Source organism: Heloderma suspectum, chromosome 1 (assembly GCF_057233095.1).
Source record: "Heloderma suspectum isolate Gila_16-S chromosome 1, 16-S_ref, whole genome shotgun sequence".
Taxonomy (NCBI): Eukaryota; Metazoa; Chordata; class Lepidosauria; order Squamata; family Helodermatidae; genus Heloderma; species Heloderma suspectum.
In genome coordinates this window covers 13385397-13402181 of record NC_139458.1, presented here as the reverse complement: position 1 = coordinate 13402181, position 16785 = coordinate 13385397, and the positions used below count along the sequence as shown (strand labels likewise).

General features: G+C 44.8%; 1 protein-coding gene across 3 annotated transcripts in view; it reads right to left on the bottom strand.

Annotated features, from left to right (window-relative positions):
* Window positions 1-16785, bottom strand: part of MNAT1 (MNAT1 component of CDK activating kinase) — a 166221-nt gene that overhangs the window by 90832 nt on the left and 58604 nt on the right. For all 3 annotated transcript variants that reach the window (XM_084836546.1, XM_084836537.1, XM_084836555.1), the window contains 2 exons: window positions 16395-16535; window positions 7260-7385 (listed from right to left, as the gene is read on the bottom strand). In XM_084836546.1, coding sequence (XP_084692672.1) covers window positions 7260-7385; window positions 16395-16535 — 267 coding nt within the window. The remainder of the gene's footprint in view (window positions 1-7259; window positions 7386-16394; window positions 16536-16785) is intronic.

Sequence of the window (16785 nt, the reverse complement as noted above, 5' to 3'; positions counted from 1 at the left end):
GAGCTACAGTTACACCTCATTCCTTTGTAACCTGTTCACAGATTAATTTATTTACTTATTTAAAGACACTTTAAAAAATGAGAATTCCAGTACCAAATTTATTATTTATTTTATTTATTATTAAATGTATTAATCGCCCATCTGGCTGGTCACCCAGCCACTCTGGGCGATGTACAGCATACAATAAAACAGTTTAAAACAATAAAATTCTACAATAAAAACATTTTCTAAAATACCCTAACCCACCCCAAATGCCTGCCTGAACAACCACGTGTTTAATGCACAGCGGAAGCTCATTAAAGAGGGGGCATGGCGGAGTTCCCTAGGGAGGGAGTTCCACAGAGTGGGGGCCACCACAGAAAAGGCCCTCTCCCTCGTCCCCACCAGTCTAGCTGTCCTGGCTGATGGGACAGAGAGAAGGCCATCCGAGGCTGATCTTGTTAAGCGGCCTGTCTGGTGCTGCTGGAGGCGCTCCTTAAGATAGGCTGGGCCGGAATCATATAGGGTTTTAAAGGTCGAAACCAACACCTTGAATTTGGCCCGGAAAACAACTGGTAACCAGTGCAACTCCTTCAGCACTGGAGTGATGTGATCTTGCCAGCGGCTGCCTTTAATCAGGCGAGCCGCCGCGTTCTGTACCAGCTGCAGCATACTGAATGCATCCAGTATGTCTGTATGTCTCAAAGAGGAGACATACTGGAAACTCCAAAAACCCAAGTGCAGCCATTCCTTGAACTGTGCTGCCCAGGTGAGCAACTAGTCTGCCAGTAAGGTGGAGCCAGCCCTGCCCAAGAGCCAACAAGGGTTGTTTGTTGTCCCGTATGTAAAGGCATCTATTATTTTGAAACGACTGCCAGGATGACAGGTTCATACAATGTAATGGATTATCGCCATTCGTTGGGAAATGAAGACGATGAGCAGTTGGAACCTCACTGGAGATTCAATCTGAAGTATGCCAGGCCAGTACAAACATTTTTTTGTTTTAGTTTTTAAAGATAAAAAGGGACTACTGCCACCTGGTAAGCTTATGGGGGGAGCAGGAGATGATTGGGAGAGGGTTTTTTCAAGATGCAACCTGGGGAATTGGGGGAGGAGAACAGAGAAGCAGGTGACAGTGCAGGGATCGGGGGGGAGAGAGAGCAGAGCAAGAAAAAATGGGGTGCCAGAGAAAGAGAGAAAGCACGAACATGGGATGCCAGAGAGAGAGAGAGAGAGAGAATGGGGTGCCTGAGAAAGACAGCAGAAACATGGAGTGCCAGACAGAGAGAGAGAGGGAGAGAGAGAGAGAGAGAGAGAGAGAGAGAGAGAGAGCGCAGAGAGAGAAAATGAGGTGCCAGAGAGAGACAACACAGGGCGTCAGAGAAAAGGGACACAGAGCAAGGGAGAGGTGCACACACAGAGAGGTAAATGTTAACTGTCACATGCTCTGCCACTGAGCTTCAGCCACTGAGGTGCTTTGAGAATCAGATACTGGTTCTTCTTCTTGCCTGGTCTCCATGCCAACATAAGCATAGGAGGCAAAGCAGGAAATGGTGATTACATAGTCAGAACTATTAATTCACCCCAAAGAAGCACCCTTTCTGGATCAGCAATATTGCCTGGCCAGAGCTGTAGAGAATTCCGTTTATACCAGATGTGCACCTGTGAAGTTATGGCAAGGACAGGTAAAAGATATACAGAAGCCGGGGGGGGGGGGCGGGATCCCTGGTAAGATCCCTTTGCCAAAAGGTGATCTTGGTATGGACACCCAAGACCCAGGACGTCCTTTATTAGTGATGCAAGACCTGGGCCAACATATTTGCGAGGATACGTTTATAGGTTGCTTTACCTGCCAATTTTCTGCCGTGTCATTACAGAATCATGAGTTGAACTTCTGCAACATTTACAAGATTGACATCCTAGATAACACTGCTCCAATTGGCACTGGGTTATTTGAGGAATTAAGTAATTATCACTATACAATGCATTTTGCTACAAGGAGCCAACAAAGATTTTGTTAAAACAAGCAAGGCAAGCCTTTAAGGACTAAGATTGAAAAAAGAAATGTATTCCAGCACAGTACATAATCAGTCCTCTCTCTCTTTCTGAATAATGAAAACATGGGATGTTAAAAAATGAAACAGATTAAGTTATAATAAAAATTAAAGCTACTTGTTATGGAAGAGTAGCAGCTAAAGAGAAGCAGCAGCTTTGTTGACTACAAGGCTGGTATGGCAGAGTGGCTGAGGGCCAAACAAGACATTACTCTAACAGTACATCTGCCTCCAGAAATGGCAGCCACGCATCCAATTCCCTGCTTCCCCTCCGTAACATCCAGATGAATTTTGCGCGTGTTGTGACGTGCCAACATTCTGTGCCCCACGGGCTGCCAAATAAATGGCAGAGACAGGGGAAAGTGGAGTATTGTGACATCATGGCATCATGCAAATTCTACCACATGTTACAGAGGGGAACTTGACATATGCCTACCATTTTAAGCAGCAGCCACACATTGAGGTTAAGGTCTACTTTGACCTTAAGTGTGAAAACTGTGATGTTCCTGGTTCAAGTCTCTCACCTTCGCCCATCAAGACACTTAGGCAAGCAAGCCACAAATCCAGGAGTAGGCAACCTGGCACCCTCCAGGTGTTTTGAACTGCAACTCCTATCAGCCCAACCAGCATGACCTGCCATGCTCTCATGGCAGTGCTTATGAGAGTTGCAGCCTAAAACATCTGGAAGACGTCAACTTGCCTACCCCTGCACTAATCTCTCTGCCTCCATCGGGCTGTTACAAGACAAGAGTAATCAGACTGCTCAGTCACAATCCACATAGGGACCAGTTCACTCCCCCCGCCCCAATTTATACCCCACTTCTCTCCCAAGGATCTCAGAGTTGTGCACATGGTTCTCCTCCATCATTTATCCTCAGAACAACCCAGTGAAATAGGTCAGGCTGAGAGACAGTGACTGGCCACTCTGTGAGCTTCAATGGCTGAGTGGAGATTTGAAGATGGGTCTCCCCAGTTGTACTCCAACACTCTAACCATGATGTTGCTCTTCCTGCTTACCCAGGCAAATCCTCAGGCTCAGGTCTTGGTGGCACAGCAACTGTTAAGCAAGAACAACAACTAGAGTTCCATACATACACACCATGCTACTTAGCACCTCCTTCCTGGAACTACTGTCCCCCACCCACCACCCACCCCCAGTTCCAGTTTGGTGCTACCATCGCTGCTACAAATGACATCTTTGAAGTACCCTTAAACTTCTTGCGCATGATCAAAAGAGTTCACAAGCACCCCAGTGGAGACTTTCACATAGCTCTTTGACAGTGTGAACTTCAGAGGCCTCAACGCTGACATCAGCTTCCAGTAAGGCCCCTGGCATGCAAAGCCATTTCACACAGCAGAGTGGTGGAGGGGGGTTTCACTCATGTCTCGTGCATGATGTGCAACGCTGTAATTCAATTAGAAGAATATAAGAAGAGCCCTGCTGGATCAGACCAAGGGTCCATCTAGTCCAGCATTCTGTTCACACACTGGCCAACCAGCTGCCTGTGGGAAGCCCACAAGTAGGACATGAGTGCAATAGCAGCCTCCCACTCATGTTCCCTGGAATCTGACATACTGCCTCTGATACTGGAGGTAATATATAGCCATCATGACTTGGCTCCAGCAAAGGAGATTGTTACCTTGTCGTGGTGCTGGAGCTAGAGCACCTCAATGACGCTATGAGCTAAACCATGAAGGGACACCCAAGATGGGAATGTCATGGCAGAGAGAGCAGACTAAATACAATCCCTGGGGAAGGTAACGGCAACCCACCCCAGTATTCTTGCCGTGGAAACTAAATGGATCGGTACAACCAGAGATATGTCAGTATGGATGATATTCTGGAGGTGACGGACTCGACCCTGGGGTTGCTGGGGGTGGCAACAGCCAACAGGAAGCTCTGGCGTGGGGTAGACCATGAAGTCACAAAGAGTTGGAAGCGAATGAATTAATAAACAACAACATGACTTGGAGCCATTGATAGCCTTTTCCTCCATGAATTTGTCCAATCTCTTTTTAAAGCCACCCAAAGTGGTGGCCATCACTACTACGTGTGGTAGTGAATTCCACAGTTTAACTACATTCTGCGGGGTAGAAGTATATATGGCGTAATTCAGCCTTCCGCAACTTGACACCCCCCGGATGGGTTGGACTGCAGCTCCCATAATTCTGGGAATTTTGGGGCCTGCAGTCCAGCACTTCTGAAGGGCTCCAGGTTCAGGAAGTCTGCTGTAATTTGTTGCCCAGGGGCCATACTCTGTTCTACATGACCCTTCTTCCTTGTGACATCCCAGCTGCAATTGCCACCATTCCTTAGTGACTCTGTCCCTGAGTGCACATCTGTCATGTAAACACAAAAGGGTAAAGCAAGTAAGCAAGCTATGGCAGCGCTCATGTCGGCAATGCCATTTTCCCCTACAGGCGCTGCTAAATTAAATGAACACAATTTGACACTGTGCAGGAGCACAGTATCATAACATGCACAGCAGCCAGGAACCACAGCCACCAGGAGCAGCAGAGAAGGGTATGGGGACTGAGGGAGGAGGCAGAAAAGCCAAGGGCAGGCAACTGGCAGACTGGCTAGAGGAGTTAGCAGGTCAAATGCGACTTGTGGGGCTTTGGTTAGGAATGGGGATGTAGAAAGCCAGGTTTTTCTGTCATTCTAGCCATCACGACAGTGTAGCTTAAAAACTTGGACCATAGCATTTCAATAATAATAAATAATAAATTTGCATAGGATTCCAGGCTGAACTCCGCCTACGCACAGAAGCATCCTTCCTGATTATTACCACAGGTGTTCCAGGGCTCAGCTTGAAAGGGACAACAAGTTCTGGGGCTAGCTCAGAATTAGCCCTGTTCACCTCCTTCCTTAGTTCCAAGCAAGAAATGTGTGTGTGTGGGGGGGGGGGAGAATGGACACAGGTGATCACTATACATAATATCCTATTTTTATTATATCTATATCTATATCTGCATCTGTATCTGTATCTATATAAATAAATACACAGTCAAAAATACTTTATTCCATCAGTTGTATCTTGATTCCCATTCTTAGAATCCCATTTTCTCCAGGTTGTCATTGTTTTTAGGAGAGGAATAAATAATTCCAAGTGGAAGCCCTGTTTTTAAAAAGAAGCTTTGTTTGCAAACTCAGCCTGTTAGCAAGAAGGATCTGCTCTTTTGCCAAGAATTTTCAATGTTCCTCTTTATCAGAGGGTGCACACCCACTTATTTTATCAAATGAGCACACCCACATGGGACTGCTGCTGTACAAGCATACTGTGCTCCCAAAGGTTCTGATGTGCAGCATAAACAAGACTCGGTCATTAAACACAAGTTGAACGCCGTACTGGTTGGTGTTTATATAAAACAGGAAGAAGAGGCTTCAGAGGGAGAAATTAGGGCTGAATTACAACCACAATGTCCAATTAAATTAGCCCTCCCAGAACCCACATCAGAATTCAAGGCACTGCAAAAGCACTGCTCAGCAGCTGAAGAAGCTTTAGAAAGAGGTACGTTGGGTGCGTTCAGATGCAATACTAAATTATGGTTTAGTGTTTCACGAACGAGCCTCAGGCTTGCATCTGCCCCACTCCAAGGTGTGGGGAATCTCTTTCACCCAGAGGGCCAAATGACATTTCAGAGAAGCTCTCAGGGGCCACATTCCAGTGTTGGGCGAGGCCAAAGCCAAAAGGGGTGGAGCCAAAGATACCAAAATACCAGCATACTGTAGCTTAAAGATCCTGCTGCCAGAACGTAAGCTTTACAGAGAGGAATTTCAATCATTTAGAATGAGGATAAAATGGCACCAAAGCCGGGGAAAGGGAAATGGGGCATGTCACCTGGGGAACCCCGGAGGGTTGAATGGGGACCTCAAGGTGGGCCAGATTTGGCCCCAGGGCATGAAGTTCCCCACCCCTACCCAAGTAGCTTCATTGCCCTAAAGTATAGTTAAAGTCAACCGCAGTTCTGCATTTGCACATGCCAACTGTCGGTTGAAAATGGAAGAAAAAGCTTCCAATTTCCTCCTTGCGACCCCACCTGAGTTAAGTGTTATGTCCAAACCCAGCCAACTTATTATTATTTATTTATTGTTTTTCTATACTGCCTTTCTACAAGCCAAAGGCGGTTTACAAATACATCAGAGAATAAAAACCACCATTAAATAAAAACATTTAAAACAACTTAAAAAGCCAACATGCCCATAAGAACAGGGAGAAAAATAAACACAAAATATCTGCTCAAACCAGAAAATCAGAACTTTTCCAGGGAAGTAAAAAACCCACACGATTTCTAGTCGAACCCTTGGAAAGACTCAGTGTAAAGCCATTGCACACGGCCATCCGCAATCCTGCTGACGTGACAGAGGAGGGCAGCTACAGTTGCATCACATGGAGGCAAATCAGCTGCAAGCAGCCCTCCACATGATCACCTTACTGTGCAGCCTATTTCCACCACCATAACCCCAATTTGAATAGGCTGTACTCGTATATAGTGACCACGTGGAAATCACACTCACACAAGATTGACTCCACACAATTAATATGCTGACAATTAAATGCACACAGTTAATCCAATGGGCTGCACCCTCCTATGTGTTGTATAAATGACTCCCATGAATTGGCACAGTGACAAGGCTTCAGAACCTTCTAGTCATTCTAGTTTCTTTACCACTCCCTTCAAATTCAAATTATACGAACACTTCTTTGGTGCTATGGTGAATCTAGACATCAGCATGTTTATTTTTATTATTTATTATTACATTTATATTCCACTTTTTTCCCTCTTGCAAGGAACCCAAGGAGGCTCACATGATCCTCCTCCTCTCCACTTCATCCTCACAACAATCCTGTGAGGTAGGGTAGGCTGAGAGTCAGTGATTGGCCCAAAGTCACCCAGTGAGCTTCATGGCCAAGTGGGGACTAGAGCCCAGATCTCCCAAGTCCCAATCCAACATTCTAACCACTACACCACATCGCCTGGGGCTTACCATTGTTGGTGTTCTTAGTCGCAAATCAAAGCAGACAACGAAGACTTAGGTTGGAAATGACTGAAGACTGATGAGAAACACAGAAAACCCACCTCTCTTGTTCGTGTGTGCACATAACCCTCTGCGTGTGCACATACACACACACACACACTCCCTCTCTCTCACACACACACCGTCTTTCTCTGTCTTTTACACACACACACACACACACACACGTCTACCTGTACAGGCCTTACCATTTTGATGCCAGTCGAAAACGCAACTGGCTTGACCGGTTTGGGAATCTCCAGTTGCATTTCCAGTTGCGTAGACCGGTCTTTGTGCTGGGCTAACAGCAAAGAGGCAGGCAGAAGAGAACTTTCCTGAAAATGGAATGAAAAAGAATGAACAACAACAACAACAAAACCCCAGGAGTAAAATATTTAAAAGGCATAAACAATCCACCATTAGGTTTGTGTATTCCTAGAACAACAAATTGCTTCTCAAAAGACTGTTTTCAGAAGAACAGGGCACAGCTCAATGCTCCCGGTTTACCAGAAAATGATCACTTTCGGTAATAGGAAAAAGCTGCATTAGCCTCATAAATCAGAGGAACTTGCGAACAGCCATTTTTATAGATTCCACATTAAAAGACAATATAACAAGCCCCTTATTCCAGAAGGCCAAACACAGCCATATGTATTAAAAATGCTTTTTTAAGTAATAATAATTAGAACTTAATCACAAAAACAAGCACTACAGAAAGGCATCTAACTTGGATCAGATGTTTATCTAAGACACATTTTTTCGACCAATGAACTCCATCCAGTTTCAAATTGGTTCTCCATTAGATTTCACCTGAGGCCGTATAGAGGTGATCCTCATTCTGCCTCGCACAATGGCTCTATTGTGCACACAACCAACAGCACATTTATTTTTTTCTTTAGTAATTTCTTTGCAGGGACGCCAGTCAACCTTTTTTTTTAATGTGCCTGTGTACATACAAAGTAATAAACTGGCTTAAAACGAGTTAATTACTTAAAATTCTACGAGTGGGCAACAAAAGCAGAAGGATTGTTAACACATTCAAATACACAGGATACCCAGCAACGAAACAACAAACAACAAAACAAAGTGGGCTAAAGGAACATGCTAGCTTTGGCAGGAGCTAGACATGATGCTGTTCGCGCAGTTGCCACTGAAAATGGCAAATCTGCATCAATTTCTTCTTCCTCACGTCATAATATGCAGTTACAGAATTGCATAATGTGATATCACTGTATTGTTCATTTCCCCACCCTATGACACAGGCTGCTGTGGAGGCAGGAAAGTGCATGTGATAACATTACTTGACATATTTCCTTAATGATGGAGGGAGGTTGACACAGGACTGCCATTTTCAGCAGCAGCTGTGTGAATGGAGTAATCTCATATTGTTCTAGCCTAAACAGTTGGATTACCAACCAGAAATGTGAAGGCCTAGAAAAAAAAAACCCCTGGAAAAATTATTTAAAAAAAAACAGTTCTCTTCCGTCCCCATCCCCCCCCCCCCCCGGACTGTTTTTGTTTTTTTTCCAAAAAACTGGAAAAATTGAACAGCTTTGGATTATGAATATTTCCTTTTAGAATTTAAGCCAAGGTGTTTATATATTGTCACGAAGCCTTTACTCCTCTCCAAACGGTTTCTAAAAACTATGTAATAAGAAGACTTTTATAGAAATACTAGAGATGTAAAACGTCTGGAAATAATGAAGCCATGGGGGAAAATGTTTCTTTATTCCTCTCTGTGAGATTCTTAGCATAGTTATTTCTTCCATTTCTTACTAAAATTATTGATCCAATGTATATTTTACTGACAGACATTTTGGGATACTTCAAGTCATACTCAGTTTCCCAACATGTCAATAGAGTCATCACATCATAATATGGAAGAAAATGTATATTCTTGGCAGATTGGGTTTTGTTCTACAGAATCCTGTGTTTCTGGACTTGTCTTCCTTTGCCTCTACTTCTTTCTGCTTCTTCTGGCTTCTAGGATGATTCAGATGTTTCAGGGACTACTTGCTGAAGTTTCCTCTGGTCAGATATAAACTAGAAATCTAAAATATGTCATGTATAACTTGGTTTGCTCATAAAATTAATCATACTTTGTATATTAAATTTTAAAAGTATATTCAGACAATAATTACAAACTTACGGAGTTCACTTTTAAAGTTTTCAAATATAATGATAATTTTATGAGCAAACCATGTTATACATAATATAACTTCAGGAACATAAAAGCTGCTTTACATTCCTAAAGCAGCCTTCCCCAACCTGGTACCCTCCAGATATTTTGGACTTCAGCTCCTATCAGCCTCAAGCAGGACGGCCAATGGTCAGGAACGCTGGGCACTTTAGTCCAAAACATCTGTAGGGTGTATCCTGCTGTATCCTAAAGCAACAAAGTGACTTTAGATCTGTAAAGAGTGCTTAAAAATAAGTATTGCTTATTTTTCTATTTTCCCTCAAATTTCCAGTCCCCCCCCGCCCCCCAAAATGGGGGGGGGGGTTTCCCATGGTTTCAAAATTTCCGGAAATTTTACATCTCTATTATCTACAGACTCCCAGAGATTCTCTACCTTCTCTGAATGATGCAGACTCTTTCTCCTCTTCTCTCTCTTTCTCGCCCTTCCAGGATGGTAATTAAACTCGGAAAAGAAGATCCCATTAGCACGAATAGGAACTTTTTTCTCAGCCATGCAGGAAGTGGCAATGGGGGGGGGGGAGGCAGTGTACGGAGAAGGTAAGGTTAACCCTTCTTTCCTCACCTGCAACCCCCCCCCCTCAGAAAATCAGAGGGGCACACAGCAATTAGGCCTAGAGAAAAAAAGGAACGGAAACTCTTTCTTTAGCTTAATTACAGCTCAAAGGGATTTTCGAGGGATCACAGTGCATGAGGAGGGTAGGATTAACTCCTCTGTCCCTAGCTGCCCCGCCAAAATCTCTCTCTCTCTCTCTCTCACACACACACACACACACACACACACACACGGGAGCTTTTTGGGTAACACTAATTGCCACGGGGGGAGGGTTCGGAGGATGGAAACAACGGAGGGCCTTCTTGATGGTGGCCCTTCGATCGCCAGCGAGGTCCGCCAGGTGCTAACATTGTCATCTTGTTAAGTTTTATAACAAGTCCTGGGATTTTATTGTTGATTGTGCAAAACTGTGTTATATTTTTGCATGCATATGGTTTATATTACATTATTATGTTATATTTTTAGGGTGCTAACTTTTGTAAGCTGCCCAGACAGCTTTGCCTATTGGGCACTATAGAAACGTAATGAATGAATGAATCAGAAGAAGCTGTGGGCTGGATCCAAATGCACTGTAGGCTGCATCTGGCCTGGAGGCCAGCGGTTCCACACCCCTGATATAGAGCTTGGAGGGTGGTCAGGATTACTCATACATCATAGTCTTTTTCTTGTGCTATTTATCTGACAATAGAGAGTAACAGAAGATAAATGTTGATTTTAGTCTGCCTGGGAAATATTGCCTGATTAAATTTACAGTATGCTGACTGTTTAACCACTTGGAAGCATTTGCAAAACTACAGTGGGCGAGCGCAATACTGTGGCTTTCAAACTGTATTCCTAGAGAGTAGACCACACCAAGTATCCTCCACTTTTACTGTTGAAACTAGCAATCTCAGTGGGATTTGACGCCATCATTTCCCTCCAACTACTGATGCTTTGTGCCATTCTTTTCTGGTAATAATGCCAAAATTCACATTTCCTGACTCAGAAATGCTTCTCAGCAAGCTCATAATGTTGACTTCAAAACAAGGCAAGCACCACAGCCCAAATGTTCTTCTCTGGCTCAGATTAAAATCCCATCCACAAAGACACTAAAGCCTTGTCAGGAAGGCAACTTTCTTCTTCAGTTCACCTTTGAAGGACCGACTCCAAGTTCCTTCACTCCAAGAAGGAAGAACCTTTATGGCAAAGAGCTGGGCCTTATCAGTGGTGGCCCTGGTCTTATGGAAGTCCGTCCTTTCCCAGGAATTGTGTTTATGCTCCTCTCTTCTAATTTTTAGGTGACCCTGCCAAGCTCATCTGTTTAGAAAGACAGTGAACTTAGAAGGCTTGATAGTGATTAATAACGTTTTGTGGCTGATACCTCCACTAGTTTTTGATTTCAGATTAAACATTTCATTAAGCCATATTCAAATTAGCATTACTCACCGCGCAATCAAGAACGGGGCCACACAGAGTCTAAAGAGTGAGAGAGCTATTTACGCTTTACTGTATCGAAATGCTAGCTTGCCCTTTAAAACGACTTGGGAGATGCCCACCACTAATACAGATATTTTAGAACAGTTCAGCCCAAAATTATTTAAAAAATAAAATCTTGATTTAAAAAAAGAGAAAAGTGAACTGAGACCATATATATATATATATATATATATATATTTCCCTTTAGAGAAAAAAGCAACCCAAACAAGAACCTTCTTTCTCCTGCCCTTCACATTACCTTTCAGTCATTAACAACATATTATTTAGATATGTTTAGTAGCGATGTGTGCCTAAATGTCGTTAAATTACCTATTTTGGTCATGTTATAAAGGTTATTTATAACTGCTCTTTTTTGCAAGCCATCTGGTGAAATGGATTTCCAGTAAAACCAACTGCTGCGTAAGAAAACAATGTTCGCCCCGTCTAAATTAAAAGGGCATTTAAAGCTGAGTTGGAAACACTTGGGTGACTTAGTATAATCTCCCCTCCCCCCTCCAAGCCATTAAAAGAAATAAACTCTTAGCAGTGGAGCTGTTATGAATTGACCTTCGTAGCCAGACTATGTCTAAGGTATGCCAACCTTAAGGAGTGCCTCCCCCATATATTCCACCCATGCTGACCAAGAGCTATGGCCTTGCTCCATATTAGCCCATCTGCTGAGGTGGGGGCATTTCTTACCTAAAGAAGAACCAGGCCAGTGAGACAGGGTGATGTAGTGGCTAGAGCATCAGACTAAGATAAGGGAAAATGGGATTCAAATCACTACTCAGCTATGGGGCTCACTGAGTAACCTTGGGACAGTTGTTATCTGTCAATTTAAGAACATAACAAGAGTGATGCTAGATCAGACCAAGGGTCCATCTAGTCCAGCATTCTGTTCACACAGTAGCCAACCAGCTGTCAACCGGAAACCCACAAGACAGACAAAAGCGCAACAGTACCTAGATTATGGAACTCGCTAATCCAGGAGGTTCATTCAGCCCTTTCTCTACAAATCATCAAAACACCAGCAAAGACTGTGGGCAAAATCCAACCTTCTCCATCCACCAGTGGAACGGACACCATTGGTAAAATGGATTTCCCCTTCCCTCTGCACCTCTTGATGCACCTCCCACCAAATGTACTCCAGAAGGTTGGGGGACCCTCCAGAGCTGATTTGTGTGGCACACAGGGGTGCAGTGGGGAAGCGGGGGGCAGACATTCCACTGCATAACATCAGTTGCTGCCCAATGCTGTTTCACAGCACCTTCGGTATAGATTATTCCTTCCCCTGGTTTTTTGTTTGTTTGTTTGTTGCCTGTGCTGCTGATCCTGTTATTTTGCTGTGGACATCTTATCGCTCTTTTGTTATTATGTGTTTTATGTGTGGGTTTTCGTGGTTGTATGAATTGTTAACTGTTATAAGTGGCTTTGAGGGCCGTTTAGGTGGAATAGAAGCCCATACATTTTGAAATAAATTAGTAAAACATAAAACCTAATCTACCTCACCAGGCTCCTGTGAGGATAAAGTGGGGTAGTGGGAGGGCCTTTGGAAAGAAGGGCTTCATAGTCTTCAGGTTCCGTACATCCACCATGACAAGTGGCCATGGACAGACCTACTCTTCTCCATGCATTTGTCTCCCCCCTCGCCCCCAACCCAGCGTTAATGCCATCTCAGCTAGCAAGCATTACCACATCTTGTAGCTAAGAGTTCCAAAAGTTAATAGCATGCTGCCTACCAGCCGCCTTCATAGGACGAAGCCCAGGTTTTAATATTATAAGAGAGGGAGATGTCTCTGTATCCTGAGGTGGGAAAACGTTTTTGGTGGAGGGCTGCATTGCCTCAATGGAAATCTTTCCAAGGCCAGAGCCCACTGTGGATATGGGCAGTGGGCAGAGCTGTGACTTTTCACTCACTCGCATGCCCAGAGCCAACTCTAGCCACTACAACCCTGTACTGACTCTGTAACATTTCTACCTACTGGTAGAGTCAGACTAAACACCACTTGAAACACTTGGCTGCCAGTGAAAACAGCAACTGTATCGCTAAGAACATAAGAGCAATGCTGTATCAGACCAAGGGTCCTTCTAGTATACAGCATTCTGTTCACACAGTGGCCAATCAGCTGCCTGTGGGAAACCCACAAGTAGGACATGAGTGCAATAGCACTCTCCCCATCATGTTCTCCAGCACCTTGTATACAGAGACATACTGCCTCCGATACTGGAGATAATATATGCCATCATGACTAGTAGCCACTGATACTCTTATCCTCCAGGAACCCCCTTTTAAATCTGCCCAAGTTGGTGGCGACTGCTACATCTTGTGGTAGCAAATTCCATAGTTTATGGAATACCCCAGATGGGGATTCTGGGAGTTGTAGTCTCATCTGGAGGGCTTAGGCCAGGAGTCCCCAACTCAGCACCCACAGGTGCCTCCAACAGCAACCTCAAAGCTCTCCACTCCCTGCCCCCTTAAAAAAAAAATTAATTTTTAAAAAAACTTGTAAATTGTTCGGGCATCAGGTTCTCCTTCCTGTTCCTGAAAGTACTGCAGATCAGCTGTTGGCAGGGAGGCAGAGAAAGAAAGTTGCTTTGTGGCCCCACACAACCTTTCACCCACACAGACTTTTCCCCTTTCTCTCTCTCTCTCTCAATCTCTCTCTCCACCTGCAGACTCTAGCCTTGCTTTTTCTCTCCCCACAACCCCTTTCCTCGTTATTTCTCTCCCTTCCCACTCCCCAGCCTTCTTCCTCTCCCTTTCTAGCCTTGCTCTCTCTCTCCCCTCTGTCCCTTTGCCTTACTGGTTCCCATTCCCACCCAGCCTTCAGCCTCGCTATTTCTCTCCCTGCACCTCTTTAGCACACTGTTTCTCCCCCCTCACCACCACTTTAGCTCACTTTTGACTAGCCATGTCCCCACGGCAGCCATTATGTGATTTGCCACATCCTCTGTAGGAGCCATTTTGTGGTGGCGCCCACAGCAGTTCCTCAAATTCTCAAATGTGCCCACTGGTCCAGAAAGGTTGGGGATGCCTGGCTTAGGGAAGCTGGTCTGGTGGAATTTGCCTGTGGCCTGATGTCCAGCCAACTCCAGCCAACGATGTGTATCAGGGATGTGGGGGGAAATGAAAAAACACCATGCTGCCAGGCCAGTACGGGCAAGTTCTCTTCGACTTAAAGGTAAGTGAAATGCAAAGCTGCTGTTTTCATCATCAGCTGCTCATTAAGGGCAACAGTCAATTTGGCCCTAATTTGCTTACTGCCATAACACAGCATTTGACAGGATTTTTTTCCATTGAACCATTTTAGACTTGGGAGTTCGGCAGGCCCTCTGTGTTTGCTATTTAATGTTTTTATTACAAGCTGCTTGGGGGATACAAGAACAGACCTGTGAAAATTTCATGGCAGGGAAAGGGGTGGGAATTGGCCTCAGAGGAAGAGCATCCTAGGCCAATCCCCTCTCCTGAGACTTTTAAGTGGCAAAGGATCCCCTCGCAGCTTTGAAAATCCTACAGGATGCGGGAGGGGGGTGGCTGGGCTCAGGAGTGAATTGCCCCACCTGGATCCTTTAAGCCACAGAGGAACAGTTCCCCTCACACCTTAAAGGAGGCTTTTGGTGAGGATTTGGCTCTCAAGACATCTGCCCATCCTCTGAGCATAATTCCTTGTGTTCTTTAAAGGGCCCTGGATGAAGGGAAGTTCCACTTAACCTCCAGCACCCACAGGGTGCAGCACCCACCTCCAGCTGACACCTCCAGGGATGCTGCCCGGTGCCCAGGCCACATGGCAACATGAGGGCTGCGCACACAGACCATGCCGGTCCTGAGGAGAGGGAGGTCGCTCTGACTTTCCCAATACTATTTCTGCAAAGCTCCTCCCTTGCCCACCCCCACTCGTGTTTAGGCTCCAAGTGCATCTGCATGTTCAGTGCCCACTCCACTAATATAGGAAACGACAGGAAGTGACTATAAGCTTAAGGATGAAAACGCAACCAGATCCCCAGCAATTTGTGAGGTCTTTAAACATTCGATCGGCTGCAAAGGCAAAAGGCTCCATAGGATTCCCTTTTTCTGTCAACATCTAAGAGAGGAGGCATGCCTGAATATCTAAGCCAATGGCCTAGAAATATTTTTTTAAAATGAAACTCCCCTTCCTTTAGAAATCCAGTAAAAGGCCAACATCCCTCTTGCTCCCATGTGATGCTCTCTCCCTCAGCATTGTCCCCAAGCAGCCAAACCACCTCTTAAATCACCTGACACCAATCTCCATCCCCTTTCAGTGGGTATCTCTCAGGGTCAGATAAGAAGTTCAAGTACTCAGCCTTCCCATAGGAAGAAGGGAAGCAGAACAGAAATAAAATACATAAACAATTGGACAGGACCTTAAAAGTATAACAAACAAAAAAACGTTTGGGGGAGTGTGGGAGCCAAGAACCCGGAACGCAGCTGGTGCGCTCTTAAAAACCAACCCATAGGAGTATGTTAGCGGAGAAATGGGACGTGAAAGCTGTGGAGCACAACAGTGGGACCGAAACGAACTTCCAGGCTGGGCCATGAAGGCAATGGAGTAGCTATGAGTTATTTTTTTAAGTAGATTCAACACATGCTTGCGAACAACCCTGTACACAAATAAAAGAACTGAATGACCACTGATGAAGTGGGATGAGGAGAAAAGGCAGAAGAGCCAGTTCCCAGCATAGATCAGGCACTGATGATGATGATGATATCAGCCAGTTCCCAGCATAGATTATCCCACAGGGCCAATGTAACATAATGGTTAGCATGTGGACTTGGAACAGGGTTCAGATCCCCATTCTGCCATGAAATTTGCTGAGCGGCCTTGGTACTCAGCCTAACCTACCCCATAGGATCGTTGTAAGGAATAGGAAATGAATAACCTGACCCATGCCACTCTGAATTCTTTGGGCGAAGGAGAGGAACGTGTGCACTAAGACACAAAAAGGGAGAGTCAATCTAGAAGAGGTCCTGAGGAAGAATGATGCTGAAGGGTCAATCCTTTGGCATTGTCATTTGGTGACATGAGACAGGAATCAGCCAGACAAAGTGAGACAGAATCCACCCCTTTCTTAAGTGACAGGAGATGCCTCTTGAAGCCCATATCTTTCAGTACCTACCAATTTATCCAGAAGTTCCTGTTTGTTCTTCCTTTTCAACATCTGCTGCATTTGTTCCTCCTTTTGTATGAAAAGTCGCCTTTGCTCATTCTCCTGACGCTCAACCTCCAGAGCTTCTTCCAGCAACTCTTGCTCCCGAGACTAAGACAGAACCAATAACACTTAACACTTTTGAGGCAAAGCAAGTCCTAAGAGAGCGGTGACTCAAGGAAGAGAAAAACTGGAGAAACAGGCAGTATCCAAAATCTTTGACAGATCAACCAAGGATTTGGGGGTTATCACAAAGGCCTTGTTTACCCTGAGGAGGTCAACTTTTGCCTGGGCTGTACCAATTCAGACTACAGGTGGGGGCTCACATGTTACCCCTTACAAATAAAAATGTTTCCTTCCA